A 22,126-nucleotide genomic window follows, 5' to 3' on the forward strand; every position below is an offset into this window, starting at 1 on the left:
TTATTCTGACACTTCCTGAAGTGTCAGGTTGTGTTACCCCCCCTACTAACTGTCGTGGTTACTCCCACTCACCTATGTGCCCTACTTTGTTGGTGGGAGGAACCATTGCAGTATTAGGGGTCACGATCTCCGACACATCTGGCAGTGTAACGAACTGGCAGAACGTATTGCTGCTGGACAGAAAAGTATACTTATTACTTTATCTATACAGGAAACTCTTTCTGTATACTTGTGCCTTATTCAGTGTATTAATAAAGTTTCTGAAAAAGAAGGTCTCGCCCTTCCCTGCAGGCTTCTCTTCTGCTATGAGCTGTGTGAAGTCACCAGAGGCTCGGCTGGGGGCTGGTCTGTGTCATGTGATCTGACTGATTGAGGGAAGGGGCCTGCGCGGCGCACTGTTAGATACGTAGACGTGCCCGGGAGCGAGCACGCAGGCTGGGGTGACAGGATTCCTTCATGTTACAGGGAGGTGTGTGCTGACGTCACGAGCGTGCCCGGCACCAGAGCGCTTGGAAGGTTACAGGCGGCCGATCAGCTTTGAGGTCGTCGGTGTCACCGCAGTGTAGTCTTGGCTTGGAGAGTGACCCGGATCCTCTTCTGACCGGCCGCCCATGCAAAAGATGTTGTCTCTAATATCCCGAGTGCTGCAGGGCTCGGCCCACAAGCCTGTCACTGTGAGTACCGCCCGGAGAAGGGCACATTCACCTCTGCTGCCATTACTGGGAGCCTCGGTCACCAGCAGCTCCATAGTGGAGAGGAGTCTATGGGGGGGAGGGGGACACACAGGGTATTGGGGGGCTCAGCCGTGCAACAAGGGTACATTGGGGGCAAACATGGCAGAATACATAGGGTAACAGGAGGGTGCATGGAGGGGGTTGTAGCCATGGCAATAAGTGACATGGGATGGCAGCCAGAGCGGAAGGGTACATGAAGGGGTCCATGCTAGAGGGGTACATGAAGGGGGTGGGGCTGTGACAGAGGGGTACATGAAGGGGGTGGGGCTGTGACAGAGGGGTACATGAAGGGGGTGGGGCTGTGACAGAGGGGTACATGAAGGGGGTGGGGCTGTGACAGAGGGGTACATGAAGGGGGGGGGCTCTGACAGAGGGGTACATGAAGGGGGGGGGGCTGTGACAGAGGGGTACATGAAGGGCAGGGTTCTCCCCAGGCCCTTTTAGCTGGGCGCACCACCCGGCACTTTTCAGCACCCACCCGGCTGTTTTTGGGTGGTTACTAAAGAGTTTGGTCACAATACAGGGGCTGCCACCCGCCTACAATTTCTTCCCACCCGGCTTAAAAAAAATTATGGATTGAGCACTGAAGGGGGGTGGGGCTGTGACAGAGGGGTACATGAAGGGGGTGGGGCTGTGACAGAGGGGTACATGAGGAGGAGGCCATGGTGGAATGACACATGAGTGGGGTATCTGTGGCAAAATTGTACATTTAGGGGAGCAGCCGTGGCATCCGAATACATGATGAAGTGCCAGCTGTGGCAGAAGGGTACATTAGGGGTGCAGTTGTGTCAGGAGGAAGCTTGGGGGTGGGGTAGCCATGGCAGAAGGGTACATAGGTGGAAGTAGCGGTGGCAGTAGAATACATGAGAATACAATATATAAGACAAGGGCAGCTACAGTTCTATTTTAGTTCTGCATACAGGTGAAGGGTTTGAACCTCTGTCAGATTTTTATGTCTGGGGGGATTTCCCTTCTGTTTAATCACCACATGTGGGGAAATAAGGGAAATCTGTGTAACTGAGACACACCAATAACAAACTGTGTCCGACCTGGACAGAGCCAATCATTGTGGCCCTCAGCAGATGTTATATGAAGGAAAATCAGTGACTGGCCCATTACTAGTGGGTTCCCATTCTATCCTTATTGGCTTACAGATTCAGAACTCTGACCACAGAGCCAATCAACAAACATTTTTAGTGTGTCAGCAATGGCAGCCCCCATACTCATGCCATGGCAGGGTCACCTTAACATATTGGGCATTTTCAGTGCCTGGAAAGAAGTGCCATGAGATCTCAATTCATTCAAGACTGCTTCTAGTGTACATTATTATTATTACACAGTATTTATATAGCGCCATCATATTACGCAGTGCTGTACAAAGATGATAATCATGTCCCTAGCTGTCCCTCAATGGGGTTCACAATCTAATGTCCCTATAGTCATATGTTAATGTCTTTATTTATGTTAATCTTTAATACAGTCTAAGGTCAATTTTAGGGGTAGGACAGTTAACCTAACTGCATGTTTTTGGGATGTGGGAGGAAACCCACACAGACACTAGGACAACCTACAAACTCCAATAAAGTAATTTAGGCATTCCAATAGTTAAGGTCAAAAATTAAAAACCTCCAATATTGCTTTATGCAGATTACTGCAGACATTGGGTGATTCTCAATATACGGCACACAGCTGGGTTCATGTATATTGCACATAGTAAGCACGGTACATATACATGGTATATGGTCACTAGGGGAATTGATGTTCATGAATTGATAGAATAATTGAGGATAGCCTCTTCTTTATCCTCTTTGGTGAGTTCATGTTTCTTCTTTTTTTATGTCCTTGGCTTGCTGATATTAAAGGGGGCTGCTGGTGAGGTAAGAAAAACGTGACCTGTGTCATATATAGATTTGTGTAAACCCATCATTTAATTTAAATGATAAAACATAATTGGGTTCCTGCCTCCCCTTTCCCAAATGTCTTTTTGACATGTGATGGGGAAACTGAAAACATGAGAACCCTGTAATGATCATTCCAGATTTAGCGTTAGCCGCCATACACACGTTCAGTTATTGTCGTTGGAATCAATCTTTCACAATGGTTTCCAGCATCAATCGACTGAATGATATACAATGAGCGCTGTACACTCGGCACTGTTCTGCTCTATGGAGAGGGGAGAATGAGAGAATAGAACCTTGCTGTGCGCTCCTCCCTACACCGCTATCTCTGTCGCCCATCGTCTATCAATCCATGGACGACCTATAGACACATCGGATTCTCGCCCGAGACGAGCATCATCTGACGTGTGTACATAGACTTATGGTCAGCATTGTGTGACCTTTGGCTATAGGGCCTTTCCCTAGATAGTTGTCTGATCTGCGGGTCCGATCACTATCTGGTGTCTATGGGTAGCTGTAGTTTGCTAAATTATCATCAGTAGTGCCATTCATCTGGGCAGGACTATGTGTGTATTCCTGTGGGGAATTCAGTAAGGAATAATATTAGATATGCATAACCATTGCATTCAGGTGATGAACTTTGAATAATAAGGTAAACATACATGCCTGATTATAATTTTTTACTTTTACTCACCTGTCCTTGCCCGTCTCTTCTGCAAAAAAAGTAAATCATGCCTGCTTATAATTTTGGTTTGCAGAACTTTATTTCCGCTTTATGGTAAGGTAAGGAGCAGCAGATTGGATGGAAGTTCTTTTTAGGGGGAAGAACATATTTGGCCATGAAAATCCAACCCAGCCCTGCCAGTTCTTATAACAGACCGGGGCTGATCCATGCAAACTAGGCGTAAATCATTTTATGTCTTAGTGCCCAGAGTATGGACCAGCTATTTCTTTGTTCTACACACACAATACATGTATACTAACATGGACTTTTAGATTCTACATCAAAGAGTTTTTGGTGAATGTCGGATTCACTGCTTTATAGAGACTCCTAATTTGGCTTTTTATAGCATAGAAATACCAGCTAGAGCTCACATTAGATAGCCGGCAACTCTCATCTCACTCAAAAACACAATACCCTAGTTGTGAAAATTGAAGTATAACTCTTTTATATATCTGGTTTGTATAGCTTTCTACCAACTAGGGGGATTTATTCTTAGGTCCCATCACAGCTATGAGGAAAGCCAGTAAAATGCATGTCAAAGTGCATTGACACTGACACTATTCTTCAAGCTTCCAGTCCTTGAGACTTTCCAAGAAATGAGTGGAAATCTCCCCAAAACTAAGCATTCTTCCTCAATACATCCCAGCGTCAGAGAGTGAATCTTTTCATCATATATTTTACAGGACATTTCCTTTTTTTCCCATTTTTCCATTTTGCCTTCTGCTGAATTCTATTGTTGTTGTGCTTGCTTCCACAGCTACAACGTTCTGTGTTACTGCTCTCTGCACAATAGTTTCTATTTTAATGGCTGCCTGACTCTTGTATTGTGTAACACATTCCATGCATTGCATTCACTCACATATTTCTGTATATAAGGTCAGTTCTGTGACTTAGTTGTGTTGAAGTTGTGTTTAGTCCACTTCAATTAACAATTGTTTTATCTTTTCCAGGCTGTCCGTGTTATGGTGGCATCCCGCAACTATGCCGACTTTGCATCAGAAGCAACTTTTGATATTAAGGTAGGTTTTTAATAAAGAATGTGAATTACAATTTGTCATTTGCTGTATCATTTATTGGGTTAGTTATTTTATAAAATGAATTGAAATTCTTCCAGCAAGTCTAAACATCAGTCACCCTTTCCATGCAACTTCAGGTCTGCAAGGTACATTACAATGTTGGTATTGCTTGGCCTAGAACAGAAATGGCTATTCTGGCTACTATGACAATTGTTTTTCCTTTAGAATTGTCACAAAAAGATTTTCTTTGTTCAGCAATCTTCTGCTTTCAGTTTCTTGATTGCAACCCAAATTTTGTGCCATTTTTTTATTATTAGAAATGCGATGTTCACCGGTTAGAAGAAAGTCCACCAACTACAGCAGTTCTGACCAGAGAGCAGGGCCTGCAGTACTACAGGACCATGCAGACCATCCGGCGTATGGAGCTCAAATCTGATCAGCTGTACAAGCAAAAGATCATCCGTGGGTTCTGTCATCTATACGATGGTCAGGTAAATGTACTACAATAAGATTTTTATTTAGTCAGAAGAGCTGCTGCCATTCTGAGATATTTGTACTAATTTCCCCAATTATAAAATTCATCCAGTATTGTACCTCTTTATTACTATAAAGAAAGGTGATTTACATGTACAGTAAGACTATTCTCCTATGTGAACATATGAATATCTTCTCTCCACAGGAAGCTTGTTGTGTTGGCTTGGAGGCAGCCATTAATCCCACAGATCATTTAATCACAGCCTATCGAGCTCATGGCTATACCTATACACGTGGGGTGTCTGTGAAAGAAATCCTGGCTGAGCTCACTGGTATGTATGGAAGGGCCTTTCTATATATTCAGCACAACAGTTTCAGTACTATGAATAAGTATTCTGTATTTTTTGTGATTTTGTGGTTGTATACAGATTGCTTTACACAGTGCTCTAAAAGCTGCACTCTAGGCATACTGCTCAATTACATATTTTACCTACCAAATTAAATTTGTATTTATGTCCATTTAGTCTTACAAATTTACTCAACTACAGACAGGTAGATGTCAGCATTTTCAGTAAGTAAGGAAGTAAAGTAGTGTGTTCTTTCCATCCTTTTTCACTGCTGTACAGTGAAAGAGCAGCAGCAGACTGATGTTATAGTCATCTCTCTGCTCATTCTGCATCATGTTTGCATGATTTACTTCTCCTTTAGCTCCTAGTGCTGCTCCTCCCTCACCTTGGTCACCAGGACAGAGAGGGAGGGATAACAAGTTCCAGATTCTTTTGAAGACCTAGGGTTGTACAGCAAACAATGCAATATATTATGCAGAATTTGCACTTTACTGGTCTTTAATTTAAAGTAGCTAGGTGGAAAACTGCTTTGGTGTCCCAGCATTTTTATCTCCCACACATTATTTTTGTCCCCATAACATTTTAAACTCATCATGGTATTTCAAGCTGCTGTTTTTTTTTATGATGATATTGGGGGTTTAGAAAAACCTGATTCTTATAAAATGTTATTCTGTATTCAGAATATTTACCTTCTCTTTATCATGTGACAGGAAGAAAAGGAGGTTGTGCCAAGGGAAAAGGAGGCTCAATGCACATGTATGCCAAGAACTTCTATGGTGGGAATGGCATTGTGGGAGCTCAGGTGTGTGTTTTTTTTTTTTTTTTTTTTTTTTTGTAAGGAGCCATATATCACAACCGCATACAACAAAAATAGGATTTCCAAAATACAATGCGTACAAGTAGCGCAAAATACAAAACTTGGGGTTACAGAGGATGAATAAATCAAAATCACACACAAACTTTAAACATATCATCTGAAAATAAATAGGAATATTTCTCAACAACTTCAGTCCTGACCATGGCTATTGTAACAATCTTGATTTACACATACAATTCCCCATCTTGTATTTGGTTATACATAGTAAAGTATTGGGATTCTCAGTATTGTGAATTAAGTAATTATTGGTTGGTCATTATCTAACAGCCGGTAAGTGAACCATATGGTGTGCTCAGGTCCAGAAGAAATAGGTTTTCTGGTTTCCACTGGTAACAGTGCAACAAATGATTCCCAGACCTCAAAAAATCCCAGACCTCAAAAAATCTTTTAACCCTTGTTTCTTTATTTAATAAGTCTTTAACCAGTCCAAATGGAATACAAAATTCAATTTCTCTTTGAACAGGTTAAGGGTAGGTGGGTCTAAACCTGTTGTTTTTTTCGCCACCAACGGTACAATGGAAAAAAGTTTACTACAGTCCTGTTCAATACGTGCCCCATGTAGTGTCAGATTCACGAACAGCGCTCATTCTGAAGTCAGTGTGAAGTGGTTCACTAGATTTTGGTATGCAGCTTTTTATTGCCGTTACTCTAGTAATTACTAGAAATACCTCCTTGTTACTTGGGTCTGATAGACTTCCCTCTAGCTTGGCCAGAGGCAGGAAAGAGACATCTTAAATCTCCATCTTCAAAACTGATTCAAAAATTTTTGTAACAAGAGACTGTCCTCCTACATACTATATTTTTCATAATTGCTTCAGAGAATGTGATCTCCTGACCTCTCTCAACATATATTAAGCTTGTCACCAATGGATCATTTTTCTATCAGATGGAAAACCAATGTAAATCTTTTTTATAGCTGAAACTTATGACGTTAGCAGCTATTTCTGTACAAAACCCCCAAATGGGCAATAATTTATAGAAATGCGATCCTAGGTTAACTGTTTCTATACTGTGCTAAGTGTATACATTTTATTAGGTAATTTGTAAGTTTTTTGGGCTGTTCCTTTTTGATTATATTAACATTTATGCTGTTATAATGTAAACATTCCCAAACAATAGACTTTTTTAATTGTTCTCATACATGTGTTAATAAAAGCTCCATCTACAGCAAGGTGATTAAGCCCAGCTTGGACAGAACTATATTATATGATTGTATATTACAGCACATGTGATGCCTATAACATTTTAGAGTATAAATCAAGGTGATTCAGTCTAAATGTGTTTTCATTCAGGTCCCCCTGGGTGCAGGAGTAGCATTGGCCTGTAAATATTTTGGAAAGGATGAAATCTGCGTGTCCTTATACGGTGATGGAGCTGCTAATCAGGTACAATTTGGTGAATGAGGTGATGGGTGTCTTATAGAATAATGGAGCATTTTACCTAATGTTTATATATTGTTAATGCATTTTTAATACATAAAATAAAAATTTTATTAATTACCTTTATTAAGGTAAATATGAAATAGTTATTATTTTTTAATTACTCTACATAAAGCAGGTGAGGCTCTCCAAGCAAGATAAATGCCCTTAGTTCATTGTAAAGCCATGCTATAAATTGGACTGTACCCAATTCAGAGTGATTTAATTGGGTTTACTGAAAGAAACACTGAGCTACCAATGCTGAACTCCCATGGCTGTTTTCTAAACTTTGGGTTTCACACCTGAAGTGACCTTTGAGTACATCCATATAGCCAGAGCAAAATACCATTCAAGTCTATGAGACTTCAATGTGCAGGCACAGACAGCGTGGAACCTGATTTATGGTGGCTGGGCTTTCTTTTATGTACATATACTATATACTATACTATATCTTGGTACCCTTTGGGGGAACCTTGGTGGAGAATGGCTGGTCTGTTCTATGCCGTCATTGATATACCCTTTCCCTAATTTGATTACATGTGTGCACATCTACATCCTGTGAATCCAGATTGTTTACATACTATTAGTAGAAATGGCTGTTTTTACTGTCTTACAGGGTCAAATTTTTGAGACTTACAACATGGCAGCTCTTTGGAAATTGCCTTGCATTTTTATTTGTGAAAACAACAGATATGGAATGGGTACCTCTGTAGAAAGAGCTGCAGCCAGCACAGACTACTACAAGCGTGGAGAATTTATCCCAGGCCTCAGGGTGAGCACTGATTATTTCAGGATCTTGTTCAGAGCCAGTGATTTGTTTTTTCTCCAACTGGGTTGGAATATTATGAACAGTAACCAGCATTTCCTTAATATCATTGCAGCTGGTCTGTTTTATCTTTTACCTCTGTTATCAGTTTTTAGAGGTCTCCTTACTACTAAATCTGTATGGATTGGATCCTTGACTTGATATTCTTTTGCCCACCACAATTCTATAATGAGATTTGCTAACACAGAATAAACTGGCATTGCAAGCTGTTAAATTATTTTTCTCTTCACATTTGTAACATGAATTTTTTGTAAACCAGTAAGAAATAATAACTTTCATGTTTCTTCAGGTTGATGGTATGGACGTGCTTTGTGTCAGAGAAGCTACTAAATTTGCTGCAGATCATTGCAGATCTGGAAAGGTATTTCTATATGTATATAATTACTTAATAATGTTACATAAATGTCATTGTACATTGTATAGAAAAGTGTGAATATTTCTAGTAGTAATGCATAACAACGGTATTTGCAGGGGCCTATTTTGATGGAGCTGCAGACCTATCGTTACCATGGACATAGCATGAGCGACCCTGGAATTAGGTAAATGCATGGACTGTGCCAAAAGGGCCACCTAGATTTATATTGGAAGAATTGTTTGCCTATCAATATGAAACCTTTCTCTTTAAAAAATGTTTGTTATGGGGATGCATACACACCTTTAATAAGAATAGATCATGTCTGATCAGATCTGGTAAATCAAACCTCCCTAACCCTTGGACAGAAAGTCTGGAGCTAGGAGGACCTATAGCTTTCATGTCTTGGATGATAATAAACTGAATGTAAATAATCTTATCAGTTTGTATTCATGGTTAGGCTTTCTCTCTATATAAATAGTGATTTCTTATCTTATTGATTGGATCTGATTGCAAACAAAAGATTCTCTGCAGTCTCTAATCAATCTATCTAATCAATCTAATTAATCTAATCTCTAAGCTTACAGTGCCTGCAGTACACTTGGTAAACAGACACCATTCTGTCTTTGCCAAGGCTGTAATAGAGGAATATTTTGAATTTGTGGGAAGCTGTTCTGATTTTCCTCTTCATACGTTTTTACTTCGTTATGTATTATGATTTGGTAATTCTGAAATGTATTCTATTGATACCTGAAATTAAATTTAATAATGACTCCACTTTAATGTGTTTTGGCTTTTTTGGTGAACTATGTGCCTTATTTTTACTTCCAGTTACCGTACAAGAGAAGAAATTCAGGAGGTGAGAAGTAAGAGTGACCCCATTACCCTTCTAAAGGACAGGATGTTAAACAACAACTTATCCAGCGTGGAGGAATTGAAGGTATTTGATATCATCTTTCAAATTAATGTAATACTCTTGTGTGGTTTTTAAATTGCTTGGGAAATTTGTTTTCTAGTGTACATTACAGGGTATGTAGATAACCTTATACATTATATTCATATTAATCTCTCTATATGATCTATTTAAAAAGAATACTGACACCCAGATGTGTCCTGCAGCAGCCCTACAACCCCTGCTATTGTCAGAACACAGAACCAAGACATCTTCCTGATAATACGGAGGCTTACCTCTGTACATTTCCTGCTAAGCAAAGGGAAATCATACTGATGTGTATATAGGAATGAATGAGGTTTAGTAGCAAGTTTGGCAAAAGCCACAAGATTTGGTCTATCTAGATGTTTGCAGACATCTACATTTTTTTTACATAATGCAGCAATGATTTAGCAAACTTGATTGTAAAGTTTTTAGGAATGTACGATGGCTTGTAACAGGTACCTTCATTCCTTTGAACTTGGCTTGGGTTCAAACATCCATTGCTTATTTGTTTACCAAAATTTCAGTGGCTGGGTTGTGAGTCTGAGATTGTCAGCCATTAAAAGCCTGTAGGAACTTTTAAAGCCAAAAGGAACCCAGATCCTATGATTGTTTTTCCTCCAAAGTTACAGTGGGATTTTCTTTGAAGGATTATTTTAGCTATCCTATTTAATAATATTATTCTCTTACCTTTGGTTGTAAATAATGTGACTTATCAGTCTCACTTTTAGTATATTTCTACCATTAGAAAATGTTTTTAAAATGTCTATTGTTGGCTAACACTCCCAATCTTTTTCAGGAAATTGATGTTGAGGTGCGGAAGGAAATAGAAGAAGCAGCTCAGTTTGCTACCACTGACCCTGAACCCCCTCTGGAGGAGTTGGGACATCATATTTATCATAACGAAGCGCCCTTTGATGTACGAGGTCCAAACCCCTGGATCAAGTACAAATCCATCAGCTAAACCTCCCCAACACTCCCTGCCTTTAAATGTCTACTATATAGTCTGTTACTTTCATCGCTTAATTGGGAACTGTTTCGTGTCATTTTATCCCCACTTTACTGGGATAAGAAGCAGACGTTCCCTTTCAAAAATTTTAATGTAAGCAGTTGGACTTCTAAGTAGTTGGAAAGATTTACGTCTGCCAATTGCCTTAGAGTCACCTGGTGACACATTGAAAGACACTCCAGTGTCTATTACAGCATGTTGTTCTATCCTCAGTACATTACTGAACTGTTATTTATAGGAACTCTTCTGTTTTTAAGTGTGTACAGACAGCTAATCATGTGTCTTACCATGTATGCATTCTGCCGTCATTAAAGTTGGCCTTAAAATATTGCGTTTTCTTTTATTTATGCCTGTCATCCTTTTGTTACATTTACTTCTAGTTCTATATACTGCTCCACAAAATGTGTACAGCCCAGTAATAATGTGTATTGTATCTGAAAGTAGTTTTTACACTATAAAAGAAAAGAGAAAAGTTATTGCTTCTGTACTGTTAACACGTAAAATTTGGTCCATAGTATTTTCTTTTGAGCTTTGTTCAGTTGTATATGAGTGGAACTTGGCTTAGAAAAGAACTCTAAATTCCAATGATGTACAGTGTTCCCCCCAGCCGCTTTTAGCTGGGAGCGCCACCCGCTGTTTTTTTTAGTACCCACCCGGCTGTTCTGGAATAGTTAGATCAGAATACAGGGGGTGACACCCACCTACAGCTTCTAACCACCCATCTTAAAAAAAAAAAAAAAATTAGGGTTCAACATTAGATGTATATACCGTAGTTTACCGATCACCAGTATACATTGCTGTACACAATGCAGTTCTGAATGTTAGTGCCAGATATATAATGAGGAAAAACTTATTTTTTTTAAAAAAATCCACTTTATTACAACTTTAAATACAGGACAGAGAAATGACAGTGACGTTTTAGTACAGAAAATCTATGAACGAGCCATTAGTTTCCAAGTACATTTTACAACCATCGCCATTATGTGCTGTAAAAAAAGAATCCTAAGAGGCAGGTAAGAGTGATCTTTATTCAGCATTATTCTATAGGTTGTGAAAGACAGCACATGTAATATTGCAGCAGAGCAAGATGTGGGGGTGCTGAGCTCACACTCAGAAAAATCAGAAAAGTTTAAATTCATACTATCATGCTAGCTCAAGTACCCACAAGAAAGACTAAAACACATTTATTTACGGACACTTAATTATTCATAGTAATGTTAATATTATGTAAAAGTGTTGAATGGGATGTTTGTAGCATTTGGGAAGAGGGTGTATCATGACTGAAAGAAAATCAGTCCTATGAGACAGGCAAACTAAAGAGGATTGGGGAAAAAAAAAATAATTTGTTAAAAGAAAATGCGGAAGGATGCAGGAAAAAATAGAAAAGACTAATACAAACTGTAAGGAACACAATTTTTCACAGTTCAAATGAGTATCAAATCCACTGACTGCACTCAGAGGAAGAACTTGCTGCCTCTTAATCTTTAATCCCCCTTTCTAGGTGTACAAAGGAAGATCCACCCCTTCATCACTGTAATGTGACTTTATAAATTCAAATGTAAAATACCCCTTGTTGTAACAACATTAATTCAAGCGTACCTAAACTCTAAAATTTTACTTTACATAAAAGGCTAGACAACCCTTTTATGTAAAATAAAAATTCTGTTTTTTTTTGTTTTTGTTTTTTTTTAAGGTGCAACACCGCCCCTTAATTCTTGATCACCTACGTCACCTAATCTCGCGCCTGGGTTGGGTGAGGTAGGATGAAGAACGCGCAAGAAAAGACGAAGATGGCCGCGCCCGGAGCGTCGGCTCAGGGACAGATGCCGGGTCGACGTGGGACCAGTTGCAGGACACCCGCGGATGGATTGGACTGCCCTGCAGGTTTAAAGGTAAGTGTATTTTTTTTTTTTTTTTTTGCAGTTTTGAATTTAGTTTCTTTCTAACCTTGCAGCAGAGACCTAAGAATGCACAGCCCTCTTGCCAATCAGAAAGCTTAGTAACAAGGGTAAGTAATAAATGGGAACTGCACAGAAAAAAAAAACTTTAGATAGAGTAATTAAACAAATATTCTGTCAGCTGATTGGTGTCAGGCAGCTTTAAAAAGAAGACTCAACTTTGTATTATATAAATGTCTTTTTTTGGGATTAGTAATAACAACGGAAGGAAGAACAACAAAAATCCAGGTGTAATGAGTCTTTAGATTGAAGCAGTGTAAGTCTGGGTACACGTGCAATAATTGTTGTTCGAAAGGATCTTTCACGATCCTTTCCAACGAATGCACACTGCATGAACGACTCCTGTACATATACCACCGTTCTGCTCTATGAAGAGGGGAGGGGGGAGAACGACAGAGCGGCACCCGGCTGCACGCTCTCTCTCTTCGCTTCCATTACGATTGTTAGTCGTCCATCGTCCTTTGATCCGCCAAGGTGGTCGTTTGGAAGACGGACGCTGTACACACACCGGATTCTCGTCTGATCTCGGCCCTGAGCCGATTATCGGACGAGAAGCATTGCAAGTGTGTACGTAGCCTAAGTTATGTGAAGTAAGATGTAACTTTGACCCCTCCTACAGGAGACAAATACTATGCTCTTCACACCACTGCTAGAACAAGAGGAGCTTTGGAAGGTGCAGGCAGTGGACCAACAGTTTTTATTTTTGTATGGCACTAGGCCTGATTTATTAAAGCTCTCCCAGACTGAAGACGATAGACTCATGGGGGAACGTGGGTGGTCCAGCGAACCTGGGATGGATTTCCCATGTAAAAAGAAAATGCCAATTGATATCTGCTGGATGATGTTACGATTTCCACCTTAGATGATTCATCCAACTGGGCTTTGTTAGGGGTGCTACTTTACAGATTATCTTTCTGAGAATAAAGCACAGTCAATTTACCTATTAAGAAGGCTGAAGAGATGACTATCTCATCTCCCACCATTTGACATACAAATTCTAGAAATGCAGCTTTTCTGCACACACAAATAAATTGAGCTAATCCACTGTGAAGCGGCACTTTGCAATATAGGAAAGCAACATACTGAAAAGTGTCTTAGTGCAACCCCTGACTAGTGACTGTAAAGGGGTTCCTTGTGCTGAGGCTGGGGGCACAGGACTCCTAATTACAGGTTAGGGAAAGTGTTTGCCAGTGAAAGGACTTTATTATAATATTAAGAACTTGTCATTTTCCTGCTGCCATTACCCTGGACACACAAACTAAAACTGCAACTCCATGTTACAAGTGTACAAGTGTACAAGTGTCAATTATTATTTAATTAATAAAATTAATCTTCATTAAAGAAGTGTAGTGTTAGTCTTAGATTCAAGTGGACCTGTCAAATGTATGAAAACAGCATTATGGCACCGTCACAACAGAAATAAAGACAAAAACAATTGTACCGAAAACAAAAAGGGTCCCAGTAATCTCAACTTTTGTAAGGCCCCATCATACCTCTAACTTTTATGGGTTCTCATCTCATAATATTATTTCAACCATTTGTTTCCAATCACTCAAAGGGTTTTCTTGTCTAGAACTGAAATGAGAAGGTTAGATCCTCTTTAAGGTTTCCTGTACCATATGTGCCTACTAAAGTGATTCCTCTTTACCTGCAAACCCACAAAAAAATGTTTCTACCTGAACAGGAAAAGAAATGAAGTCCACCTAACAGGATCACATACAGCAAAAACCCTTCTCCAATCTAACACCTAAAAAAGATTCACATTTTAATTTAATTTGTATAGTGATAGAGGTCTCTGGCAACAAACTGCTCAGAAGCATGAGAATAAAATAATTGATAAATTCTAGAACTCCATGATCACTGCATTTTTCACCAAAGTCCCATTCCTGGAGCTTATAAGGGTCTCCAACTAAAAGAAAAGACTCAAGCTTCCTTGTTGCAAAAAAGGCCATGTTACCGCATTGCGGGGGGACAATTTTCTGCTTAATGTGGTTAGCAGCCCATGAAAAATAAATTAAATGAACTATTAAGGTCTCATTTCTGCAGCTGTGAGCCTTAAAAGGCTACAGTGCTAAGAATGTCTAAACTTCATGTAAAACCTTGACATAGCCACAGAGGAACTACAGATGTGATTTAAGGTAGAATTCATATAGGTTGGGTTAGTATCAGAGGAGGTCAGAGTTAGGTCCTGTGGTAACAAAACTAAGTTCCTACTTTTAGGCCACCAAAAGCTGATCTGGTTCTGAACAAACAGCTATCTTCTATGTCAGAGCAAGGTGCTGATCTGTGCTTCCTATCGCACTGATATCCATGACTTATTTATAAGAATCAGTAGTTCTGCATGGTGCCACCTCTGTGTATAACTCTTTTTAGTACATACATAGAGGTCTGTTTATAAATCTGTTCACGGAAGATTTACCCAAATTTTGTTGTGTACATATTTTTACACTGAATTCAAGTAGAAAAATGTACACATCTTTAAAGTTAATACAAAATTTTTAATTGAATCCAATGTTAAAAAATGTGTAGAATTTGGGTGATTCTTATGTGAAAACATTAATAAACAGGCCCCATAAAGTTTAAATTGCATATTAAAAATAAACACAACATTTGTCATCAGCCAGCAATGCTGGGAATGATGTTTGCTATCACCCAGTGACATCAAACCACGAAATGATATTACAGCCCCCTGTGCTGTGATGACAGATATGCTTTTAGTAAGAATTACTAAACCCCAAAAAAGTGTCCTAACACATTGTTAGACCAGAAGTGCACAACTCCAGATATGGGGCATCATCAGACAGTTTCTGTATGGTGTAATTAAATAAAACGATCTAACATTGCCAGACATCTGTACAATACGAAGCCCCCGAGGCCTGCAGTTGTGCACCCCAGTTTACATACAACAATAGAATTCATGTTCACTTATTTACCTTTTTTAAAACATAACTGCACTTTTTTACATTCATTTACAAAAACATCTTTACAAAATCCATAATGACAAACATTCACCGGTCTTTTCGTCAGAACAAAGACAAGAAACTTCTTTTTTTGTATACAAGTTACAGTACAAAGGACTGAAATTCATCTCCATGTAGGAAAAACATTCACAGAGAAGGAACAGCTATACAGTGATATACAAAAGATAAATAATTTAAATGCTGGAGTCATTTACAGATCTCACTGCATCACAGTATATGGTTAATTATCAACTTCAATATTATTTGGTTTCCTGTATTTGGAGATAGCTTTCCATAACCGGCAGAGAGGTCCTCCCCTGAGGCAGAAAGAAAAAAATCATAATGAAATACTGACAACACCGAAATTCAATTGCATGTTGCAGAAAAATCAGGATTTGTGGGACAATTTGTACCTATCTGACCTCTTTTCCCCAATGACCACACACATATTTACCGTATTTTTCGGACTATAAGACGCACTTTTTCTTCCCCAAAACTGGGGGGGAAAAGTGGGTGCGTCTTATACACCGAATACATGTTAAATATACCGGTAATTAAAAAAAATCATACTCACCCGATACCGCGATCCCGCGATGCTGTGGGCTTCTTCTTCTCCTCGCTCTCCTCCCGGCTGCAGCGCGTGTCTCCTCCTCCTCTGAGCGAGGAGAAGCCGACACGCATACCCCCGCGATCCCATAAGCAGGCTGATCCAGCCTGCTTATGGGATCGCGGGGGTATGCATGTCGGCTTCTCCTCGCTCAGAGGAGGAGGAGGAGACACGCGCTGCAGCCGGGAGGAGAGCCAGGAGAAGCCGACACCCGTGCCCCCGCGATCTCATAAGCAGGCTGGATCAGCCTGCTTACGGGATCGCGAGGGCACGGGTGCCGGCTTCTCCTGGCTCTCCTCCCGGCTGCAGCGCGTGTCTCCTCCTCCTCCTCTGAGCGAGGAGAAGCCGGCACACGTGCCCTCGCGATCCGGTAAGCAGGCTGGATCAGCCTGCTTATGGGATCGCTGGGGTATGCGTGTCGGCTTCTCCTCGCTCAGAGGAGGAGGGGACACGCGCTGCAGCCAGGAGGAGAGCGAGGAGAAGAAGAAGCCCACAGCATCGCGGGATCGCGGTATCGGGTGAGTATGATTTTTTGGCACAGGGTGATCAGAAGGGGATACATTGTGTCAATGTATCCCCTTCTAATCACTCTGTGGCAATGTATCCCCTTCTGATCACTCTGTGTCAGAGTGATTAGAAGGGGATACATTGACACAGAGTGATTTTTTAGTATTTTGTTCAGAATCTTTTTTTTCTAGGTTTTTCTCCTTTAAAATTGGGTGCGTCTTATAGGCCGGAGCGTCTTATAGTCCGAATAATACCGTATATCTGAGGCTCTAGGTATTTGTTCCCCTAGTGACCAGATCTACTACAAAATATATCACAGGCCTTGTATTGGTGTCACTGGCAGCCCATGTTCTCTGGCTCCATAAAAGTGCCTGCTGGTTTCCTCTTACCTGGGTATGGTAATCAGCCTATGGGTCTGCCAATAAAACTCTTAATCTGTGATTGATCGCCCACATCTGTCTGTATTTCACTGTATCTAAATATGTATTTGTGCTTCACCATGTAGAGTATTTCTAACCACATTTTAATTGCTTTCCTATCAAACCTTTTCTTTCCAAGTGCAGATATTTGCTTGTCATACCTGAGTCTGAGGGTTTGCAGGTCTTCTTTGGTGACATTATGCAAAACATCATAAAGGGTGTAGTTTTCTTCAACAAACTGAAAAAATTGCATTAATATAAAAGATGGAAATCACATACATTGAGCTTTCAATAATAATAATAATAATAATAGATCTGGATAAAATAATGACCAGTGAAGAATAGACAGCCGTACCTGTTCAATCACATCCTCAGCAGCACCCTGCTGCCTCAGCCATTCCACTAGCTCTTGGTCTCTGTTAATGGCAATGGACACATATGACGCAGATCTCGGGTTATCTATAAAACAAGCCAAAAAAATGTAACCAAACTGATCTAAAAGAAGTTTATTCCAACATATTTTAATAAAAGGTGGACTTGCTTTAACAGAACTGCCAGACACTTGTGGTTTGCCTATATTGGGAAAGATTCCCACCCTAAAAGTCCATATTCACCTTGCTTTCACATTCAGCTCCCGGAGGGGTTGATGAGAGGGAGAGTAAGGAAAGGAAGGTCTATATATTGCTCTAGCTAGAGATGAACCATCACTGGTTTTTTTTTAGGTGACAAAAAATTCTTACCTTAGAAAAGGGAAAACACATGCAGCCACCACATCCTCAGACTATTTATTGCATTTTTTGGGGGGGTTTAACTACACTTTACAGGAATGGCATCAGAACTCGGGACTACAGAAATATAAACTGTTAATACTTTTACAAATGTCTGGCAGGTCTGTTAATGTAAAGAAAGGACTGGGATTTCATAGTTCAAACTATGAATGACATCACCTTATGCATCTGGAAACTGAACTAATTTTACAGTAAAAAGATGTGTAAATAAAAGGAAGACACAGGAAATACAATTGCAGGATTGAAAACTAGAATAAATGCTTAAACCTCCCTAAACTCAAAACAAAAATTCGTCAGGAGGTATATGTTCAATAAAAAATAAAGCCCGGTGGTCTTTTTGTACAGTGCATGCAGAGCCAGTGTTATCTCATCAGTGGCTGTACTAGTGTTCTTCTTTATATCCACCATGGAGCCATATGTGCCATATTCAGTAAGAATGCTGTGCATACTTAAGAAGCGTACTACCTACCAACAGGTTTAATTCCTCTGTAAATAGCTACACTGATGGCTTGTTGTTGGGCATATTTAGCCCTAACAGACAACTATGGCCCTGATTTATTAAAGTGCTCCAAGGCTGGAGAGAATACACTTTTATCAGTGAAGCTGGGTGATCCAGCAAACCTGAGCTTTAATAAAAAAGGGCTGTACATGTGTGTACAGCTTTGATGTATGACCTCTGTTACTGGTCTAATTGACTCAAGTATAAAACTTTTGTCCACAGAAGAAATAGAAAAACTCTAATATAAAATAAAAGATTTATCCAGCATGCAGTGTAGTATGGGAGAGAGAGCAGCAAAAGCTCCTCTTATGGGAAGAAAATTTAAGGTGGTGACAGAGTGGTGTCATTGTTTTTATATATATAAAACATGTGGTTATATTCAGTAATATGTGGTGACGTAAGGTGTGACGTGTCAAGGGGTAAAGAGTTAATTTAAAGAGTAACTAAAGGTTAAAAAGGGCTTATTTATGAATACATTTGTTTATTTGGTAAATTGATCAGTGCAAGTAGTGTTAGTGCTCATTGTTTTATATATTCACATTGCTGAGGCTTAAATGAATTCTTCAGGTGATGTGAATATACTGTAACAGAATCAATAAATAATTAGGGTGTGTGAAAAAGGAATCACAAAAATACCTATGCTTGATTTTAATTGGAGCAAGTGCAAGTCATGACTTCTTTGTTCCAGACACTGTTTTAGCAGAAACTGGTGTTCCCGCTCCTTCTGCACTAGGTCTTCCAATAACCTGCAATAACAAAGGAAAAAATAATCTAGAGCTTAAAATAAATGAAAATAATCTAGTATCCTATCCTAGTCCTAACGCCGGCTAGAATTCAAATGCTGCAGGATTAATTTGCAATATATATTGTATTCGTTTGCTAATTCTACAAGATGTCTACAGTTCTGCAACTTTTTTTGCAGGCTCACCTAGCAGCACAATTTTATTTTATAAAAAATATATAATTACAATGTGTACAACTGGTGCATTGCTACTGTTGACCAGGAGAGGGTGACAATGTTACCTGTTGGTCTCTTGCCTGAGTCTTCCAAGCTGTAGGTTTAAATGTTGGCTGTGAGCGTCATGTGAAGCAACCGAGCTCAAAGTGCTGACCCCTGATGTATGGACAACCTCCTCTGAGTTGTTCTGTTGTACTGGTTGGTAATCTTCATCTTCTACTTCTTTGTCTACTCCTTCACTCTCTGATGCTGGTCCCAAATGTGTTCTGAGCTCTGTAATTTAAAACATATGCTAAAGTAATTTACCTTAATACATTTTTGAAATTTAATCTACATTAGAAACAAATCCAACACATAAAGAACCCTGACAGGAGGCAAACTCTTGGCAGCTGATGAGAAATCGTGTCCTAGAATCACTTATTCACACCTCCGCTGTAAGCAGAAAGTTGGATAATCTTACCAGGAATTAGAATAGTGACAGCTGCCTGCACTGCCCGCCGAATTATATTATCCATAGCAAACATCCAGTGAGGTCGGATCAAGTGATTCCTTAAGACTTTATTAACCTGGTAAAATGATAAAACAACAGATCACACATTGTGCTAAAAACATCCAATATTTACAGTGCCGAAAGTTAAAAAGGCAATATTGTTTATTACTTTATGTTAATTTTATGTTAAGTATATTCAAAAACTCATACAAAACCAAAATATTTTTTGTAATCTTCTAAGTGTAAAACTAGAAATTCTTGGTTTAGTTTTGGATTTTGGGGGTTATGAAAACATTAAACGTATGTTGATATCAATATACAAAAGAGCAATTAAATGTTGTCTATACTAGCTTGATTAAACATTTCTGACCTCATTCTCATGTTCAGCATTCCACTACACAACAAATTGTGGCTAAAAGCTGTTTTGTTGCTCACTTAACTAGTAAAGCAAAAATACAATTTATAAGTTACCAATAGTGAGTTGTAGCACATGGCAACCAAATAAAATTCACTTTTCCATAATCAAATATGAAAGGATTTTTAAAGCAGATTGGTTGACATGAGTTTTTGCAGACTTTTTCTGTTAGTAACTGAGCCATGTGTTGTTCTAATTCAGAACTTACTGCATCTTGAAACCCAAACAAGACCAGTTGGATTTGATTTATAGATGTGCTGTCAAAGTCCAAATCCACTTTTAATTTGGAGATGGTGGAGGCCATGACCCTGTGTTCTGGGGATCGGATGAAGTCTCTCAGAATACTGATAATCTGTTTGATGTGGGTGACTGAAAGCTGTACATCTTCTGAGCTCTGGAAGACAGACAAGTGTTTTTTAAGAAATAAAATGCATCGCAAACTTTGATATCTAAAAGTCCATGACAATGGGAAAATGAAAGCAGCACATACAATGCTATATGCAAAGCTGATCCAAGAGAAAGGCAAAACAGGCAGCTGCCTTAAGTATTTCAGCAGGAGGGGGTGCAAAAATGGCAAAACCTGCAAGTAGTTGACGACTCATGGGAGGAGGTGCACTTTTGCTGCTTTGTCTTACGTGTCAAGGACCTTTTCCTGATGCTGGCTTTCTGTTTGTCTATAAATCTAAAACATCTTGTGTTTATAATCAAACATGATTAATGATTTATTAAGGCTGACCAGGATGATGTTATTGTATATGAAAGTCTCTATGTACTGTACATGAGTGAGCTACTGGGATGACCAGAACCCTTTACAATGCATAGGAGCATTGCACAGGCACACTCCGAATCTAGTCACTGGCATTTAGACAAACCTTCCTGAGAGACACATGGAGGCTTCTATTGCCAGTTCATGAAGATCTGAGCCTTTTACCTGGAACAAGCATGCAAATCTGTAAGGTAAGTATGAAGTCAGACATCCTTCTTTGCATACTTGTTTGAGGAAAGGGGCATAAAGTACTGGACCAAGAGGGTAAATATGACAGCCAGTAAACATAAGCAAGATAAGAAGTAGCAATGGCAGCTTTGATTATCGCAGATATGACTGAGACCCTAAGTAGCCTTGGTATTGGCTGCAGCTCCGACACTTGCAATTTATCCATTACTCTCTAATATGAATAATCAATTGGATAGATTAATCAATAGATAGATACTGTTGATCAATTCATTTACCTGTTTAAGGCACTCCTGTAGATTTGACGAGACTTTATTTTGCTCTTCTTTAAGAATTTTGTAAAGTATGGCTCGGCGCTCGCTGTCTTTTCTCAGAAGGAACAATCCCGAGTCCCTCTCATCTGGAGATGGTGGAGTGCTTCTATCTTCTGACACAGGACTGTCATCTGGTACACTGTATATTGTATAACAACAAGGATGAAATATTAAATGAACTGTATTTAAATTTGTTAACATGTGCATTCATTTTATGTTAAAGAATAATGCAAAACATATTGTCGGCATGACTAGAGTATTAGAAATTACAATGGGATACTGTTTATACTGTTGGGATACTGTTTATTATTATTAATAATAATAATAATAATAATAATGAGGCCAAAGAGACAAATAACAATTATTTTCTTACCATTGAAAATAAACAGCTGTAATATATATTTTTTTCATTTTATTTAAAGTCATTCAGTCCTATGATTTACACAGCTTTACCACAAAGCAAAGCTGCTGTCTGGATAGGCAGAAGACCTGATTTTTCTTGTTCTCTGCAGTAAAGTAGCACTTACAGGTCTTGTCTCTCCTCTAGTCTGTGACTGGACAGTAAATTGAGTAGCAGAAATGTGATTTGTTCATCTCTGCCAGCATTGCCCCTTTTAGCACATTTGCACACCAGCACCTTTACTCCTTGT

The 22,126-nt window shown here is 39.4% G+C and overlaps 2 protein-coding genes across 3 annotated transcripts in view; one reads left to right on the plus strand and one right to left on the minus strand.

The window, feature by feature from the left end:
• Positions 1-468: 468 nt before the first annotated feature.
• On the plus strand, positions 469-10,937 carry PDHA1 (pyruvate dehydrogenase E1 subunit alpha 1). Of its 2 annotated transcripts, XM_072428035.1 has the most exons (12): positions 469-674; positions 2,597-2,611; positions 4,307-4,375; positions 4,690-4,863; positions 5,052-5,178; positions 5,904-5,995; positions 7,363-7,455; positions 8,105-8,260; positions 8,604-8,675; positions 8,786-8,853; positions 9,498-9,606; positions 10,400-10,937. In XM_072428035.1, exons 1-12 carry the CDS (start codon positions 612-614, stop codon positions 10,562-10,564), a joined length of 1,203 nt encoding a protein of 400 aa, XP_072284136.1. In that variant the 5' UTR covers positions 469-611; the 3' UTR covers positions 10,565-10,937. The 2 variants fall into 2 exon arrangements, with proteins under 2 accessions (XP_072284136.1, XP_072284145.1); XM_072428044.1 differs by lacking the exon at positions 2,597-2,611 and having other exon boundaries at positions 470-674.
• Positions 10,938-11,459: 522 nt separating this feature from the next.
• MAP3K15 (mitogen-activated protein kinase kinase kinase 15) overlaps positions 11,460-22,126 on the minus strand; it is a 78,916-nt gene continuing 68,249 nt past the window's right edge. The window contains exons 18-25 of the mRNA XM_072415291.1: positions 21,441-21,615; positions 20,419-20,604; positions 19,766-19,871; positions 19,371-19,578; positions 18,984-19,093; positions 17,416-17,519; positions 17,222-17,298; positions 11,460-15,844 (exon numbers count right to left, since the gene is read on the minus strand). Coding sequence (XP_072271392.1) covers positions 15,769-15,844; positions 17,222-17,298; positions 17,416-17,519; positions 18,984-19,093; positions 19,371-19,578; positions 19,766-19,871; positions 20,419-20,604; positions 21,441-21,615 — 1,042 coding nt within the window. The 3' untranslated portion in view covers positions 11,460-15,768. The remainder of the gene's footprint in view (positions 15,845-17,221; positions 17,299-17,415; positions 17,520-18,983; positions 19,094-19,370; positions 19,579-19,765; positions 19,872-20,418; positions 20,605-21,440; positions 21,616-22,126) is intronic.

The sequence above is a fragment of the Pyxicephalus adspersus genome, chromosome 1, assembly GCF_032062135.1.
Source record: "Pyxicephalus adspersus chromosome 1, UCB_Pads_2.0, whole genome shotgun sequence".
Taxonomy (NCBI): Eukaryota; Metazoa; Chordata; class Amphibia; order Anura; family Pyxicephalidae; genus Pyxicephalus; species Pyxicephalus adspersus.